The sequence below is a fragment of the Vanessa cardui genome, chromosome Z, assembly GCF_905220365.1.
Source record: "Vanessa cardui chromosome Z, ilVanCard2.1, whole genome shotgun sequence".
Classification (NCBI taxonomy): Eukaryota; Metazoa; Arthropoda; class Insecta; order Lepidoptera; family Nymphalidae; genus Vanessa; species Vanessa cardui.
The window spans coordinates 10,581,505-10,599,146 of record NC_061154.1 but is presented as its reverse complement, the minus strand read 5'-3'; the positions used below and the strand labels follow the sequence as shown (position 1 = coordinate 10,599,146).

Genomic DNA, 17,642 nt, shown 5'->3' with positions numbered 1-17,642 from the left:
ACAAAGTTTGTACATTGGCATTTGATACAATGCACAAAGGGTAAAATAATTGTAAGACGAAAAGGAGATTTATTTTTTCATAATTTCCATTCGTTACGACTTGTAGCTGGGTAATTTTTTCACCAGTAATTGGTGTAGTAGTGTAGCGGCGGGTGGTGCAGACGGCGCGGGCGCGGGCGCGGGCGAGTGGCTGCGCGTTGGCATTGCACAAGGCTCGTTGCAGGTCGAGCAGGCACTGCGAGCCTCTCGCAACAGCCGCGATTGAGGTCAGTAAGCGATTTGTGAGAATTGTGCCATCTGACATACGTCTTATTGCAATCGTTATTATTTAAAAATATATATATTCCATTTTTATTAATATTTTTTTATTACATTATTGCTCCTCGTAATTTTAACATATATCGTAAAGTTTTAATACAAGTTTTCAATAAACAAATATAGGTCGCTAAGATATTTAATAAGTAATGACCGTGAGAACTATGCTTCAGAGTGTTACGTTATTTCAATATTACAATCAGCAAAATCAAACACTAAATTTTAGTTTATGTAAAAATCCACGCTGCTTTGAAATTTATATAATTATTTACAAGAGATGAAAATGTACAATGCCTTTTTTATGTAAATCTAAATCATTGTTTTGGACAATTAAATAGAGATTACATGATTGATTTATGAATTAAGATATTATCATTTTTGTTTGTTTTCTATTAGGGTTGTCTGCGACGAAATTACAAAAATGATACAAGAATGTGAGATAATGGGGTTTTCACATATATTTGAGAAGAAGACAGAGTTCAATATTGAATTATAACACATCGACCGGCGTGTATTCTTAATTGATCACAGTTGACCATAAAAAAGGAGTGTTGACAACCCTACCTCATAATACGCTCTTTATTAGAATGCTTTGAGCGCGAAAAGTAAATTGCGGCGGATATAACATCCGTCGTCACTGGAAATTTGTTGATTGCAAGTATATGTCGGTTTGCATAAATATTCTTTATATTTTATTATTAGCTAATAACTACTTTCATTCGAATTTATCAAATGTTAATCAAGGATGCTCTGATAAAACATGTTTTGCAAACTGTAGATGTAGCTGTCGGTTTTATGCAACGTAAAAAAAAATATTTTTATCGTAATCTTTTAAAAACTAATAAAATCTTATAAGATATTTCAGTTTCTCTGAATTAAAATTCATATTCGACAATTCAGCACCAGCTATCAAACTCAGTTGCATTTCAATATTCATTAACATATTTAAGTTAATGAATTTGCAATTTTCTGTTTGAAAGATAAAAGTAATGAATTCAACCTAATGGCCTATTGTCGTAAAACAGTTTTTCTGTAAGTGGATAATGTGGGATTACACAAGTTATATGCAATAAAGTCTTACATAAGTTACCGATCTCGTTAAAATTACCGACCATCCTAGCGATAACGAGCGAGTACTATGTGATAAGGATTTTTGTCTAAGAATAAGCTGGAATATTACTAATTGGCTTTGAGTCATCTACTAACCTCTCAATGAGAAGTAAGTTTGAGGCCAACTGCGCCGCACCTATATAAGTGTAGGCTAGGCTTGCGTGGAATGTATGGTTTAAAAATAGCAGTGCTATTTTTTTTAAAACAAACAAAATATACCGACGATATTTTGTTGTATATTGTGTCACCATAGTACTTATTATATCACTTTCATAACTTGCATATAATATGTTAAGTTATTGAGTGATAATATGTGGAGCGAATGGAATGTATCTATGCTATCGTGTCTGTGACGTCTTTTGAGGTAGCTCAAGATTTTAAATCTAGACTTGGAGCCCGTAGATTGAAATGATTTTATAATTTTAAATATTATACATGCTTTTTTTTCTGTCCAAAAATTCCACAATTTAATGTTTAATTCGAAGTGTAAGTAATGAATGTTGCAAACATCGCAGCATCTGGCGAAACGCGCAATCGCGAATGGCTTACGCACACAGCGGCAACCTCGCGTTGCGTACATGCACGCACAGTAGGCAGCGCGCGCGCCGCATCGCGGCCCCGCTTGCAAGTAGGTCAGGGCGCTCTGCGGCCGCGCGCGTTTTAAATTTAGAACGATCTGCGCTTCAAACTACGCCCCACGCGATCACCTAACTATAAATTAACCTTTAAATTGATACCTTTACTCGATTATGAATATATTTCATTTTGTACACCTTTATAATTGAAGCTCCAAGTTTTTTATTATTAAATAATTTATATAGATCTAGTTCACAATCTTACCAAAGGCCATTTGGTAAGTGAGTAAACTGATATTAAGAATGTGTGTCAACGATATAAATGATTAATTACAGCATAAACATATGTTGTTAACACGTCTATGTGACGACTAACTGAAAACTAGTAATAAGCGGGATTGCTCAGTACAAATTCAAAAGTTTATTAGTACTGATTTTAGTTACTTCAACATAAAACACCTATTATTTAAAGCAACAACACAAAACTGTTTACGAAATATTAAAGGGTAGAACTATGTTCTAGAAAGAGGGAATTGGTATTAGTATACACCGAACAAAGATCTTGATCTGTGTAAGATGAAGGATTAAGGGCTGTTAATCAGTTTATATTTAAAATATGATATCTAAATGAGTTCAAAATCATATTGTACATTCGTCTATAATTTATAATCAAGTATTTTTTTTTTATTTGCGTATTCGCGATGCTAAAGGACATGGGAATAGATATAATTAATAAGAGAATCCTTATAGGTGCATAACAAACCATTTTAGTCGAAAAAGAAAAGAAAACACGAAGTAAAATTATACGATCAAATTCCATGAGATTTTGATCGTATTAGAATTATCTACTATAGCGTAGTATTTCATACCATCCTGAAGAGATGGACTAATTTGACAATTATAATGAGTCTATTTATCACAAGATTAGTAATTAAAATGAAATTTATTCGATTTTATGACTATAGCTTGTCATATCAAGAAGTTTTGGCTGAAACGATATGATTGTGGGAAAATAGTACGTTGAAGTATATATTATGTGATAAATTACATCTTGTTTATTTATAATATGGATCATATAAATACTAGTCTGATTATGAGTCGAGATACTTTTCAAGAACATAATTATAAATGATCTGAATTAATTATAATTAAGTGGAAACCAAAAGTCCTTAATATTGTGCATTCGTGAAATGAAATTTGAAGTAGATTTCCAAAAAAAAAATTGTAATTGTTTTGTCGATTCGGCAGAAAAGGACCTGTTTAATTTTAAATATATTGATTTCCAGAATAAAATTGGCAAATTAATTAATATACGCGACCCCTTCGTCAAGCATTTAAATATGATGGGCCAATTTCGTCCGCATTATTTACAGAATTGCCAAGATTGCATGTCATGAAAGTATTTTCTGAAATCCAGCTAGAAAAGTTCCCTGTAAGTATATATAATTTAGGCGATTGTCAAACACTCGTATTAAACATTTAAATTCGTTCGGCTCGCGTGCGTTAGTTTCTTCTGTTGCCTGTTTTGTGAACTTTCAATGTTTGCTGCCTTTGCTTACGCTAGGTGATGTAATACATCTGGGCTCTTCGCAACTGACCTACATACATGAATTTATAGCGAGAAGGTTTCCTCACGATACAAAAAATTTGCATCGCATTTTAGATGAATGATGAATGTTTGAAGTGAAATGGAAGAACAAACTTACCTTCAAGTTTCATGCCGACGTCGAGACACTTTTGGAAGCGGCAGAAAGGGCAACGTTTCCTCTGTGTTTTGTCAATGTGACATGCTCGCTCTGCGACGCAGGTGTACACTTTCTTATTCTGTACTGTTCTTTTGAAGAAGCCTTTACAGGATTCGCAAGTGAGCAGGCCGTAGTGATAGCCGCTAACTTTGTCCCCACAAACAGGACACAGTTCTTCGATCACGTCCTTCGTATCTGTTTGGTCGCAAACGTTGCCAGCTGTTGGCAAATAGGACCCAGGTTCGCTGCCTGTACCTGTTGGAAATAAATAAGAAGCATCCAGATTTGCGTAGCCAAAGGGCTGTTGGTCTGACGTGCATTGGTACGCTGCGCCTTGAGGCACGTATTGCTGTGAGGCTCCCGAGGGTCCACTTCCCGAGCCCGAGCCCTCAGGGCCTGGACTTAGATCGAACGGGGACATGTTAAGAGACATGAGGCCTGCCTGCTGGTCCATCGTCATGCTCGGCCGCACAGAGCGGCTGCTTGTTACAAATCCCTACGGCGGCGTTCAACCGCGACAACGTTCACACAGTCACTGAGTTCACTAGCGGTCTGACCGCAACACTATCTGCCGCTCGCGGGCTGCACCTGTTCAATCACTTTTGTAGAAGACACATAAATCCAACACATTTTTCCTACTCTAGTTTGGTAAATAACAAGGGTTCAGACGCTAAGAGAAGAGTTAAACGTAAAGGAACGGTGTGGTAAAGTCGGTTCAATTTTGTTTACGACGCGCGTCGTTACGATCGCAACGAGTGTTTTGTCACAACAGCACACGTACGGCTCTAGAGACGTTCCGCGATCGACTGGCGGCCGGCCGGCGACAACGGCGCGCGTGCCGGCGCCTCCCGCATGCGCGCCCCGCCGCTACCCGCAAAACCCCCGCCCGTTCGTACAATGGAAAACGATTAGGAGCCCATGTAATAAGTGAAAGTGAGTCGGTGACCCACTTTCCCGCGATCCAGGTCTATGTTAGTGCGCGTTCGCGCGGTTGCGCCACCGCGCGGGCGGTTCGGCGCGGCGGGCGCGGGGGGCGGCCCACTGACCCACTTGCGCGCGGTGCCGCAGCAGGGCAGGGTTGCCGCGAACATAGAGATTATGTTTACGTTCGCATAACAAATGTCGCTCGGCACCTACTATAAACTCTAATGACAATTCTACGGCCGTAGAGCTGCTTGCTCCGCCTAACATAACACGAGACATCTGAGCTACTGAGCATCTTGTAGCCAGTTACACTTACGAGGAAGTCGTGAATGTGTAATGTCAAGTTTTTGATACTTGACTTTGCTATATTGAGATGACTGCATTAAAATTTTATGTCGACTACATACAAAATTTTAAGTATACGGTCTACTCTATATTTACATTATTACCTAGTATTTTTGAATACGTTCAACGAGTTGAAAGCTCGGATTTTTTTTCATAGGTAGCTAAACTTTTTTTTTGTCTTAATACACCTTCAGTTTACATGACTTGAAAATATATAAGAAGAAAAATGTATTCATTAAAGAAAATCGTCATCACTCTAGCCGTATTTCTAATAAATATTAAATAAAACCTTAAAAATTTTAGGTGTACTAAGTTCTTTTCAATATCAAAAGCGAAATAAATTAAAGATCTTGACCTGGTTTTGCTAAAAATCAGTCAACGGGTCACGAACGAGTGACTGGCTGTGACAGCCTTGTGCTCGCTATGTAACATGTTTCAACGTGTCCTAATGCACTAAACGAATACTGCACATTACGAACACGTGACCAGAATGACATATGCAGACGTGATACAATACTTTTCCCCGGAGAAAACCCCTTGTTTCTGTTAACATGCCACTAAAAAAAAAGGCAAATGAATATTATGCACTATGAAAATTGAGATGTTTTCTTAATTAAGGCAGTTTTGTTAATAGAACAAAAATATATCAATAAATCAAATCTGGTATTTTATATATAATACGATAATATCTGGAAATCTATTTTTAAATCAGAATACCTATGTAATAAAAATTGTAGCGAAATCAATATCATTTATGGTACATATATATTCACAATTATTTTTTTGGATATTGCAAAGTTTTTTATTTCAATAATCTCCATTAATATAACAATTAAAATATGTTGGTATTTCTAATTTCAATATTCATAAAATACTCTTTAGTCATTATGAAACATGCTTAATGACACGTTTCTTTCTCATAAGCATAAAGACAACCTGCCCTCAATATCCGCCACCAAGTCGAGAAAAGGTGTATAAGCCACAATGAGTCAATAAGTTTCGATTTCATAATCAAGACCTGAATACCGGATGAAAAAGTGACAGTGGTGGTAGGTATAGCAAGTGTGTCGTTTTCGCTATCGCTCAGACGTCGCGGCCCCCTACGAAAGCAAGAGTGTTCCGAAGCGCGAGCGCAACTTTGCTTTCTTCGCATGCGCGCATCTGACGTCATACTTTCCCCATGTCCGGTGACGCGCGTTGATGTAACGCATCGTAATACTGTGTAGTAATAGACGGCCTGTAGATTGTATTATCGCGTGACAATGCAAATTATTGCTAGACGTAAACATTTATGCGGGCTTTTTTTATTCATTATTCGTTGAACTTTTACGTTTATCATAGATTTACTTACGTGACCTATTAATGTGGGATAACATATAAAAAATACAGAAATTAAAATAAAATGTGACTGACCTTTATAGAAAATGCTATATTGGATCATAAAACCAATATATTTTCTTAATATTAGAACAGAACATTGTTTAATAAGTATGAAGTATGTTTGTCCGTATGAAAGCAAAATAATCGATTTTGTTTAAATATGTACGTATTTTTGATTTTTGATTTTCTAGTTGGATTTAGGTTAGAATTAGGGTAGAGCGTCTGCCTTTACACGGGCGAAGCCATGTGACAAAGCTTAGTATTGACCAATTACTTTGTTTTATTTGTCATGAAACTTGATTCAGCTCTCTTAGACCACCGAGTCTGGAGCAAACATTGAAAATTGTGCTGCCTATATAAAAATATTGAAAAATGAAATAAAATTTAACTTTAAAACTTACCTGAATACACTTCAACAAAAATTGCAATGAAATTGAAATGGAATTAAATTGATAAACCTTATAGCGATATTGAAAACAACACGAAAAAATATATACCCGAAAAACATAATGTCATGAAAATGTCTAAATATCAATTGTACAAAAGAAATCGACAAAACTCCTAGTCATACACAGCAATAAAAGCAGGAAAGACTGCGTATTATGCATTTTATAATTCGCTGATACGACCCAGTAGATAGCACTTGGATCAAAGGTCGAGTTCAAATCCGGACAAGCACCTCTGTTTTTTCTGTCAATTTATTAATATACATTTTTGAGTAATTGAAGACAAACAATATGGAAGAAATTCTTTGTCATGATACATATAAACATCGCAAACATTTTTTCTCATTCATTCATGTCAGGTTTTTTTTATATATGCATTTCTGCTTAATATGATATTTCATTCATAATTTAATGCAAACACATTTTTGATACGTACTGAAATTATAGTGCAAAGCGTAATAGCAAACGTCATAGTCATTGAAAATAAATAAACCGTATCGAGTTAAAACAATCGCAATTCTATCCATACATTGTGTTGAAGTCGCATTTTCTTTAAACAAGTTTCCAGCTAAAGTTCTTATAAGGATGAATATGTCCTATATTCACACATTATCCTCAATACAAAGGGGTCATTATAATCGATGAAACGAACTTGCGTGACGAGGCTGGGGTGTGTGGAGGGATGGGGTGGATTCGGGGATCCCGAGCCAAGTGCAGTGGGTTACTGGGTCAATGATAGCGCCACGGCCTTATTCGGGCCAGCGTTGTGTACGTCACGCGAAACGTACCTAACGTTAATATTTAATTACCTTTTTGCTATTGTTCAATATTATTTAAAATGTATTTGGGAGAAGAATTATTTCGTTTATATTCGACAATGTTTTAAAATTAGTATACGCATACGATTACGAAACTGAAAATCTATATTAATATCATAAATGGGAAAGTAACTCTGTCTATCTCTCGATCTTTCACGACTAAACCGCTGAACTGAATTTGATGAAATTTGGTCTGAAGAAAACTTGAAGAAAGGACACCGGCTACTTTTTTTGCCTTACACATAGCAACCAAGACCGTAAAAGGCGAGCGAAGCCGCGGCCGCCTGTCTGTAGTACTAGTGGTGTATAGTATAGTGTGTAGTAGTGACTAGTATAATTATATGTCAAAGTATTAAAATGCGTGGAGTTGTTATTTTTGTTGTTTGTTTCATTTCCACACCAGTTATTTACTATTAATATAAATATGTATACAAAATATTTTATAGTAATAATTTCAATATGCAATAAGTGCGGAGTTTTTGCTTTTACAGTAGCACATAAATTTCTGCTATGATCCCATTAATCAAATTGATGTAAGTGATACAAAAGTACTTAGTAACTGGTCAGGCCGCACATAACATAAGAAAATATTTTCATTTATATTACTTCTAATATTTACCGATTTTTCCTGTATAGCATATATTTTTAATTTATTACATTCGTTGTAAGTAAGTGTATCGGTTATATACTTAAATATTTAATTGTTACGTTACAGTACATTTTCTTTTCGTCGAAACTATTATGAGGCAAGTTTTAAAACATTAAAGAAGTAGTTCAATTCTTTGTTACCAGTCCGCTTTCACCTACTTAGACAGACAAAAGAACTTGTATGTATATTCTGCTCCAATATAGATGCTCGGAATAACAAAGCAGCATTACCCAACTCAGCAGTTGCAAAGGCGCAGGCGACCCGATTCCGAGATTCGTCGGTTTCACTCGCCCTCAAAATTTCCTATTCGGTCGATATTATCAAAGTATTGTTTCTTTCGTGAACTATTGAATTTTTCAAACGTTCCCGTTTATAAATTTTTCAAAAATGTTAGTAAAATTAGTTTTATATCCTTGCACATTGACAAGTAAATTATTCTTATTTAAGACCAATTATAATAGAATCCGGATTACTATTACGTTTAATAATATAATTAACACTTATAGTTCATTTACGTATTTACTGTATGTACGTTATTTTCTAGTTAATATTTTTAAAATAAAATAAATACATTTTAAAATGATATATTATACTAACATAAAACGAATCATCTTGGCCGGTTGGTGTTAGGGATGATTTTTGGGACATAAGAGCTCCTTATGGAATACATATTAAACTAAGAGATTGTTTCTCAAAATTCGTCTCATTCAGAGTTAAAGTATAGAATGATTGATAAGATAAGTTTTGCATATGAGTATAAATATATTAGCGTTTGTACGCGCTACAACGGTACTGTACATATGTATATAATGGTAAATCTATTGATCTCATTGCTCTCATTAATTCATAATTGAATCAAATAATTCAACAGATTCACGTTCTATTATTGAAAGATATCTAGATGACCTGTACTAATTTATAATAGCTTTTTTATGTATTAATTACTTATCTTTCTTTGTTAAAAATATTTATTTATAAATGGATAGTGTATTGTTTGCTGATGATACCTCATTACTTTCTAAAGTTGACTAGAAACATGCTAATTATGACGATGTAAGCAATGCATTGTCTAATACAAAGTTGATTTACAGTTAACAAAAAAACAAAATAATTTAGTTCTAAATGTCAAAATGCTTACTGTTTACTTTACCTTAGGTATGTAAAGTAACTGATCCGACAGTATATTTCTGGAAATTACTATAGACTGAAAATTTGGATTGAAACCTCACATATCGCCAATGACAGGGAGACTCAGCTCCGAAAACGCCGTAGAAAAGTTAGACAACTAACTGATGTTGATAATTTGGTCACTTTCATGGTGTTATTTTTTAGTGCATTTCGGTTTGAGTAACTCAATAGATATTGAAAGTGTTTCCATCCTGCAAATAGGGACCGGCTAGACTATTTATAATCTTGGATATAGGCAAGACCTATATATAGTAAATTGTACTGACTGACTTACTCAGTAAATTCGCGGAATAGCGAAACTACGGTTCGGTACGGTCTTTGCCTATTCTTATTGGTAGAATCTACTTTCCGAAACTGTGGTAGATTTACTTTTAATTCAACCCTGTAACATGACGAATAAAGTCTACAAGAACATAGAATACATATTTTGTTATGATATGGAAATCGTTTACTAATATGCAGAGTAAAAAATAAAAATAAATAAGTAAAACACGAATACTACAGCTACTTTGAAAATTTGACCAGTACGAATAACCCTCTGGTTATTAAGTACGAATAACCCTCTGGTTATTCGTACTTAATTACAGTATTCGTAATTAATTACGTTAGAAATATGAAAATCGATGTTTACGAGTAATAACAGTTTAGACGGTAATTACTGCTTTAGGAACTCACCGTCTTAGAAATTAGAGAATAAGGAGGGATGAATAAACATTCTTAATTTTTGAAATTGTTTGTGTCTGTCATCTGTTTAAAGTAAAAGACAGTCGTTACAGAATTTTTATTATCGCATAAGGTGGCGATGAATTAAGAGATTGTAAAGAGGTTCGTCAGTTTTCAAAATTAGAAATATAAATAATAAATTGGTGTTTAGTTTTCTGCTTATGAGTTAAAGATATTCACAACATTTTTAAAAATACGTATTAGTTCTCTTTTTTCCAATATTTGATGTGTAAATCGATACTTAGACACTTGAAAGTAAAATATTGCCGGTATAGCGTTTAGAAGAGCTCACCTATGAAGTGGTAAAATCTTTGAGTAAGTATAAAAATCGTTATTTATGAGTTTAGAGTCTAAAACTGTTACTTAAAAAGTTGAATAAAGAAACGTTTGTTTGGATAATCGTAACATTAAGTGAAAAACGTTATTGATAAAAATAGAAGCATCTTTTCAAACAGAGTTCTAATTGTTAAACTTTAATAATGAAGTCTTAAAAGTAGAAGCTGGTTCGTTATTGTGAGTCGTTCCTTAATAGAGCAGGCAAGATCTTAAACAATATACCTATATTTTGTGCACTACATATGTACAGTCAGAGTAAGAAAACTTTCGTCAGTTTTTAAATTAATACTTTTTGTATCTGAACATCAAATTATTGCAACACAATATTTCAATCTCGATCGGCAAAGCAGATTATCGCTCATACTGAGCACACGAAAATAGATCTTAAGGTGACGAACCTTTTCTTACCCCGACTGTACGTACATATGTAATTATAGTTTACACAAATTCGTGATGTTTGAATTAAAGTTCATATTGTATGCATTATAACTATTAATTAAATATATTAACAAATTTTATATCAGTTTCTTTAAATTCATAATATAAAATGAGTTGCAATTAATTAATTCGTAGACAATTTTTTGTCACTGTTTTGTAACCCTGCACTCAAATAGTGTACTGTGACCAAAAATGTTTAATAATTTGGGTACAAGGTTGCTGAACTTAATAATAATTGAAAGAAAACCATTTAAGAGCAGAGAGTATGGTTCAAATTATATTGTTAAACATTATGACATTCGTTTTATTTAATTTATTACAAATTGAAAGCGATAAATAAAAACTAACCTTATATTTATAAATAAATTCTATAAATACGTAAATGTAATGTATGATCATTGATCTCATTTCGATTCGCGACCTACATATATGACCACTGTTGAATTTGCCCGCGACACATTTATTTTTGCACAACAGAAAATTGAAATATATCAACATGTTCATTGAATATGAAATGCTCATGTCTATAACATGACGAAACCGAGCTTTTCGGTTAAAATATACCGTTTGGCAACAACCTCAATAAATAACAGTAAGGGTTTGGTTCAGGTAGCGAAATAAAATTTTAAAATACGTAATAAATAAAAAAAATCATCTCGAGAATTCTCTAATTGTCATTGCATTGCTTGTTGTTATATATTTTAGTCTAACGACCCACCAAAGGGTATTTTATAGTATCTATATTTTACAAAAGACTAAGTACAATATGTCGGATATAACGGAAAGTGATGACGAGCACATTTTAATTATTATTATTTTTTATAGTTTTAAATGAAGAGGCATTATTTGTGATATCGAATTGAAGAAACTATTTATCCAATATACATAAAACATATTCCGGAAGATGGTCATAATATTAGTATATAAGTATGTGCCATATAGCAATTAATGTACAATGAACAAAAATAAACCAGGCGAGCCGCTTTGACTGCGCCAAATCGTCAGTACCGATAATTTTCGCTAACAAAATGTTAAGACGACTAATAACTCAGAATATTTAAATAATCTGCAATAGAACAAAGCTGAAATGATATATTACGGGATAAATATTTTGTATACGATCGAAAAAAAAACTACCAGTAAAAATTTTTCATATTAGCAGTGTCCGACTTGGCTTCACGGAAACAAAAAAAAAACTATAAACCGCGTCCGTCACCACTGTAGCACTGCTCCATTGACGTTGCAGACTTTTATAGTAACATACTTTTTTTTTTTTTTGAATATTTTAAAAATCTATATTTAGTCCACGGCGTGAAGTATTGTGACAGAATAATGGACTGCCAGTATGTACTTGTATGCTGACTCTGCGTTTTCACTACACAGTTCTATGAAAATTTAAAAAAAAATGTCTGCTCTAATAGCAATATTTATATTTCTTATAAAAACGAAGATAGTCAATGAGGCAGACATCGAGGTTCACGATATTAAAAAAACACATCATTTGAATATTTTTTTACGCCGCGCCAAATATAATTTAAAAAAAATCATATAAAAATAATAAAAATAATCAATAAGACCTATTTCAAACACCATAAATTATATATTACGTCCATGACGTCGTAACTAAAACCTTAAGACTTACAATATTATCATTTTTTTACTTTTAACGTGCCGCGAGAATATAAACCTAGAATCCGGTCGGATAGATTTTATTACTTTCCAGGATGATTATGACGAATTTTAATTAATTTAATTCCCTTTTATGTTACACCATTATCAGCATGCATTAGTTGGTATAACTGATGCACGTCCTTACAATTCAAGATGTCTTAGAGTACGTAACGACAAAGAGTAAATATAATATAGCAATAAAATATATATTAGATTATTTTTCTTATATTACTAAAAAGATGATTAAATTTAATGGGAAGGGGCGCGTCTTTTTGAGAAAATTGATCTTTATTAGTGCTAATATGTACATAATTATAATCTGTAATAAAACAATAACAAAATCAAGTTGGGTTAATTGGGTGTCTTATCAATAAAACATTCGTTATCGTCAAAATATTCAATTATCGAAATAAAAATATATATTTTGTTTAAAATGTATTGAAAAATAAAAACGCATTTTTATTTATTCGTTGAATTAATAATTGTATATCTTTATGAAAATAAATATTTGAAATAGGTTACGATTTTACATGTTAAACATATTCTGAGCATTTTTCCCCGAATCAAATTTTAAACATTGCATGATATCTTGTTTTCATTTGAATTTTCTTAGTTTCGCAAAGTATTTCTAAGTAGGTCGTCTTAGATCACTTAAGTCAGGAGGCTTCCTAATGAAGCTGTATGCTAACAAGTATCGATACGATATGAATACGTGGAACAATGGGAAGTAACGAGATGATATATTTTCTTATTATTTATTCTAAGAAATACTTGAAGAAAATTGTATAATTTGTTTATATTTCTACTTGAAAGCAAAACAAGCTTAAAGTTTACCTACATACTTGTTTTGTTATCACTTCGATCAGGATTTCAAAGAAAATTGTTATATTGAAATATTTCTCTACCAATCGTTTCTGCTCGTCCAAATATCTATACAGTTTATGAGTTACCATTACCATTTGTGATAAAATTAATTAGCAATGAGAATAACTACTACGTAATATCTTTATAGTAGTTAAAAGCAAATAAAGCTTTAGTTAATAAAACACCACATAAAAAATATACAAACGGTGTGATAGAAGGATTTCAAAGCAAATAATTATCATTAATCAATTTTATGAATGTAATTTTGTACAATTAATGCTAATGCCGTCGTGGCTTTTGATGCAATCTACGTTTTAAAACGGTACGATTATTTTTTTACCTTCGCTTTGTCTCTTACTAGATTAATTATAAAATAAAAAAAACATAATCGTTCCGAGCATGTATACAACGTTACAGGTTCCGGTCCGGTATGTGCTTGTTACTGAAGACCTATGTGTGCCACAATGGTTTCACCTAAATACGTTTACTTGACAGCCGCGATGTAAACCGAGCAATGAAAACATACTTTAATCATAACTTACTATAAAATACATTAAAATTCATATTATAATCGTAATGTGCACAATACAAAACGGAATGTTTGGGCGAACTGCGAACGCATTGAGTTTTATTTACAATATATCAAAGTTTTTCTTGTACGTAGTTCATGTATCCCAACCTTATATCTTGGTGACATAAATTTCTTGGTCAGTCCAAAGATAGTCTCTCCGACGTAGCTGCACAATTATGCATTCTGCACTCCAGTTTTATAACCTTAATCCGATTTTAAACAAAGAAAACGAAATTTACACGAATTTATTATGTACACCACCTACAGCGAGCGCCTTTGTGATTGATATATCGACTTTGTTACTTATAATAATTATTTTGTACTTACCATAAAATATTAATTTTATTTATTATACGTACAAATGCAAAAAGCGTCAACGTTTTTATTTTATGACATCAAACTATTAGTAAGCAATAAAATAGTAAATACATATAATAAGTGCATAAATGAATGTTCTGGAAGGTATTCAAGGTCGACTGGCGGTACACGGAACAACTGTCTCCTTAACTACTTTTTTCGTTTTACTCTTATTGCCAACCGCTTATAAACAGCCTTATTCAGTTATCATTACATAGTACATATAAAACAAAGTCGTTTACCGATGTCTGTCCCTATGTATGCTTAGATCTTTAAAATTACGCAATCGATTTTGATGTGGTTACCTTTAATAGATAGAGTGATTCGAGAGGAAGGTTTTTGTATACAATACATGACCCATACATAGTAAAGAAACAAGAACAAAATCTGTAGTATATTTAGTATCAGCATTGCAACCGTTCCAAACCGGGGCGGATCGCTAGTAAGACATAGATGATATTTTAACGTGAACTTTTCTGTTACAAATATTTAATACAAAAACTAGAATCAAGTGTATTAATATTATTTTCTTACAAACAACAAACAAATAATAAGTAACACATTAAGTTTGTGAAGTTATTAGCAATGGAAATAAAATACCTAATCAATATTGCATATTTATTAAAGTTTAATTTGCCGACGAAGACGAATTTCTATCTATATATTCTTCGATTTGAATATGTAAGAATGTTTTGATAATTACCTATTTACTAACCCTTCATAAAGTTAGAAAGAAAACATTGTTCTCTTAGTTAGAGGATAAATAAGAATTAAAATCATTAATAACTTAATCTATATTCTTTCAGTTTTGTTTTGATTTATTATATAATTTTTAATTTAACTCAATGATGTTTTAGTAAACAGATATTATGTTATTAACGCGCAAAAAGTGAAGACTAGAAAACGTCCTAATTGGGACGTTTTCCTTTAGTCGTTTTACGTAGTAATACGTTATACTTATAATACATCATAATTATGTAGTAACACGTTTTGCGTAATTAAAACATCTAGGGGTAACCCCTTTTACTTATTGTTTTTATCAAGCTATCCTTATTACTTTTAACGAAATGTAAAAATAAACTAAAATAAACGGTCCCCGGCACACTTTATTCTGTTCTTTAGTATAGTTATAACATATCTGTTTATTAGAATATCATTGATTTAAGTTATGTTATTTAAAATTAATACAGTTTACTATCCATATACATGATGTGTATACTTGTAATTAATCACTATAAATTGTTATTTTAATTGTGTGTTTATTTCTGTCTTTGTGTAAGCGATTGTTAGTAAACCCGAATAAATAAATAAACGCGAACGACACCGCGTAGAATGCATTAGCATAAATCCATCCAATGCAACGTATAAGTTGGTAGGTAAAATTCAGCATGATTAGACGTTGACCCACTTTTTTATCACAGCCCGAGGCGATGAATGCGCGGGTGTATAAATAAAAATACGATTCTCCTACCGAAAACATTAATCAATGTAACATTACGCATATGATTTAGCAATTTTACGAAATACAAGTAGAGACAATGTATGTATTATAATTTGCCAATACGCTGCACGGCATGAACGCACAGCTAGTTAATAGTGTCATCGGATTTATATTATTGATAAGTTGTTAACCTTTTTGTAAATGTAAACGAAAATTCCGCCTAACGTCAGAGTTTGTAATCTTATATCTAAGTTTTAAAGATAGTATTAAAATTTTATTATAATTATGATATTTTCATTAATATCTACCATTGACCTAATATTAAATCGTAGATTACATTTAGTATTTTATCAATAGTTATAACAAAACAATTTAATAAAAGAGATAAAAAACGAGATAGAACTACATTTTTTTACGTAGTAAGGGAATCGAATTTGGTATATTCATTACGATAGAACTATAATTATTTTAATCCTCTCGGATTTCATTGACATAGTATATACTTTTTTGCAAAAGTATATAAAGCAGTTGATGCCAATTGCCCTACAGCTGCAAGACGCCTTGTATTTTCCCCAGTGAAAATGCAGGGCTGGGTGATATCAATGAAGTTGTATATTCTTTCTTTGTGATATTATACTTTTTAAAAACTTATACTTCGGCCTTCGGCTGTTGTGGGGCAGTAATTTACTGTGAATTGATCCAGCTTGACGATATATGGAAAAATATTAAATGTGCTGTTAAGTATACATATAGATAGACAAAATAATTTTTTTTTAATTTCAAGCTGTACAAAATTTGCATGGATCATATCTTTCATAGCATTGGTAGATATTTATATAGTTAAGTTAAAGGACTATTTTCTAACACTAAATCCTGCAACGGCCCATCCAATAGAAGGGAAAATACTTACGTTAGTATGTTCATCCAAAATCTATATGTTCATGTAGATTAAAGGAATTTCAAAGTTTTCCTTTAAATTGTTTTTATAATTACATAACCAATGGCAAAATAAGTTATACTTAATTACAAAAACGTAATTGTTATATATATAATATTCCAATTAAGAATTATATTATATAAGAAAATTGAATTAAAAAAAATATATTTTTATAGATTACTATTAGATTATTTTGACACCTATAGACTGCAGTGGCAAGCTTAGTTCTAACATCCTTTCATCTTAATTTACCATATTATTTTCTCAGTTTTATTCCAGAACAAAATTCGTTTGAGGAATAATGCAATTTTCGGTCAATCATTTCATTGAATTTGACATTAATACGTTTGACAAGGACTGAAAATCCAAGTTGCACTTGATTGACTCTTTAATTTCCACATGTGTCCAACAGCATGGCGTTAAAATTGCAAGTTATTAATATCTGTCAATGAAGCAATAAGAAATGAAAATTGTTGATATACATGTGCATAATTACAACCCACTTCAAGTTGAGCAATTTCTGAAATGTATATCTATCGAAATATTGACTTTTTTGATTTTGTATTAGTAAATATTATATTTGGGAAAAATCTATGAAATTGAAGAAAATAAACAAATTATGTATTTCCTAACACATTGTGATGTATGTAAATTGAAGTAGAAAATAGTGTCTCATATTGGGGTTATTTTGAATTAGCATTACTTCAACATTTTGAATGTTTTATAGACGGCTTGGAGCAATCATACGATTATAATACTAACCAAGGTTTTCTCCCATTTTTATTCCAAGGATTCGTTTTTTGTCCAGG

At 32.3% G+C, this 17,642-nt stretch overlaps 1 protein-coding gene across 4 annotated transcripts in view; it reads right to left on the bottom strand.

The window, feature by feature from the left end:
* Positions 1-17,642, bottom strand: part of LOC124543094 (nuclear hormone receptor FTZ-F1) — a 67,203-nt gene that overhangs the window by 19,481 nt on the left and 30,080 nt on the right. For 3 of the 4 annotated variants that reach the window (XM_047121134.1, XM_047121135.1, XM_047121136.1), the window contains exon 1: positions 3,707-4,573. In XM_047121134.1, coding sequence (XP_046977090.1) covers positions 3,707-4,205 — 499 coding nt within the window. In that variant the 5' untranslated portion in view covers positions 4,206-4,573. Of the gene's footprint in view, positions 1-3,706; positions 4,574-17,642 lie in introns of those variants that run through there. The other variant, XM_047121133.1, reaches the window with a different exon arrangement.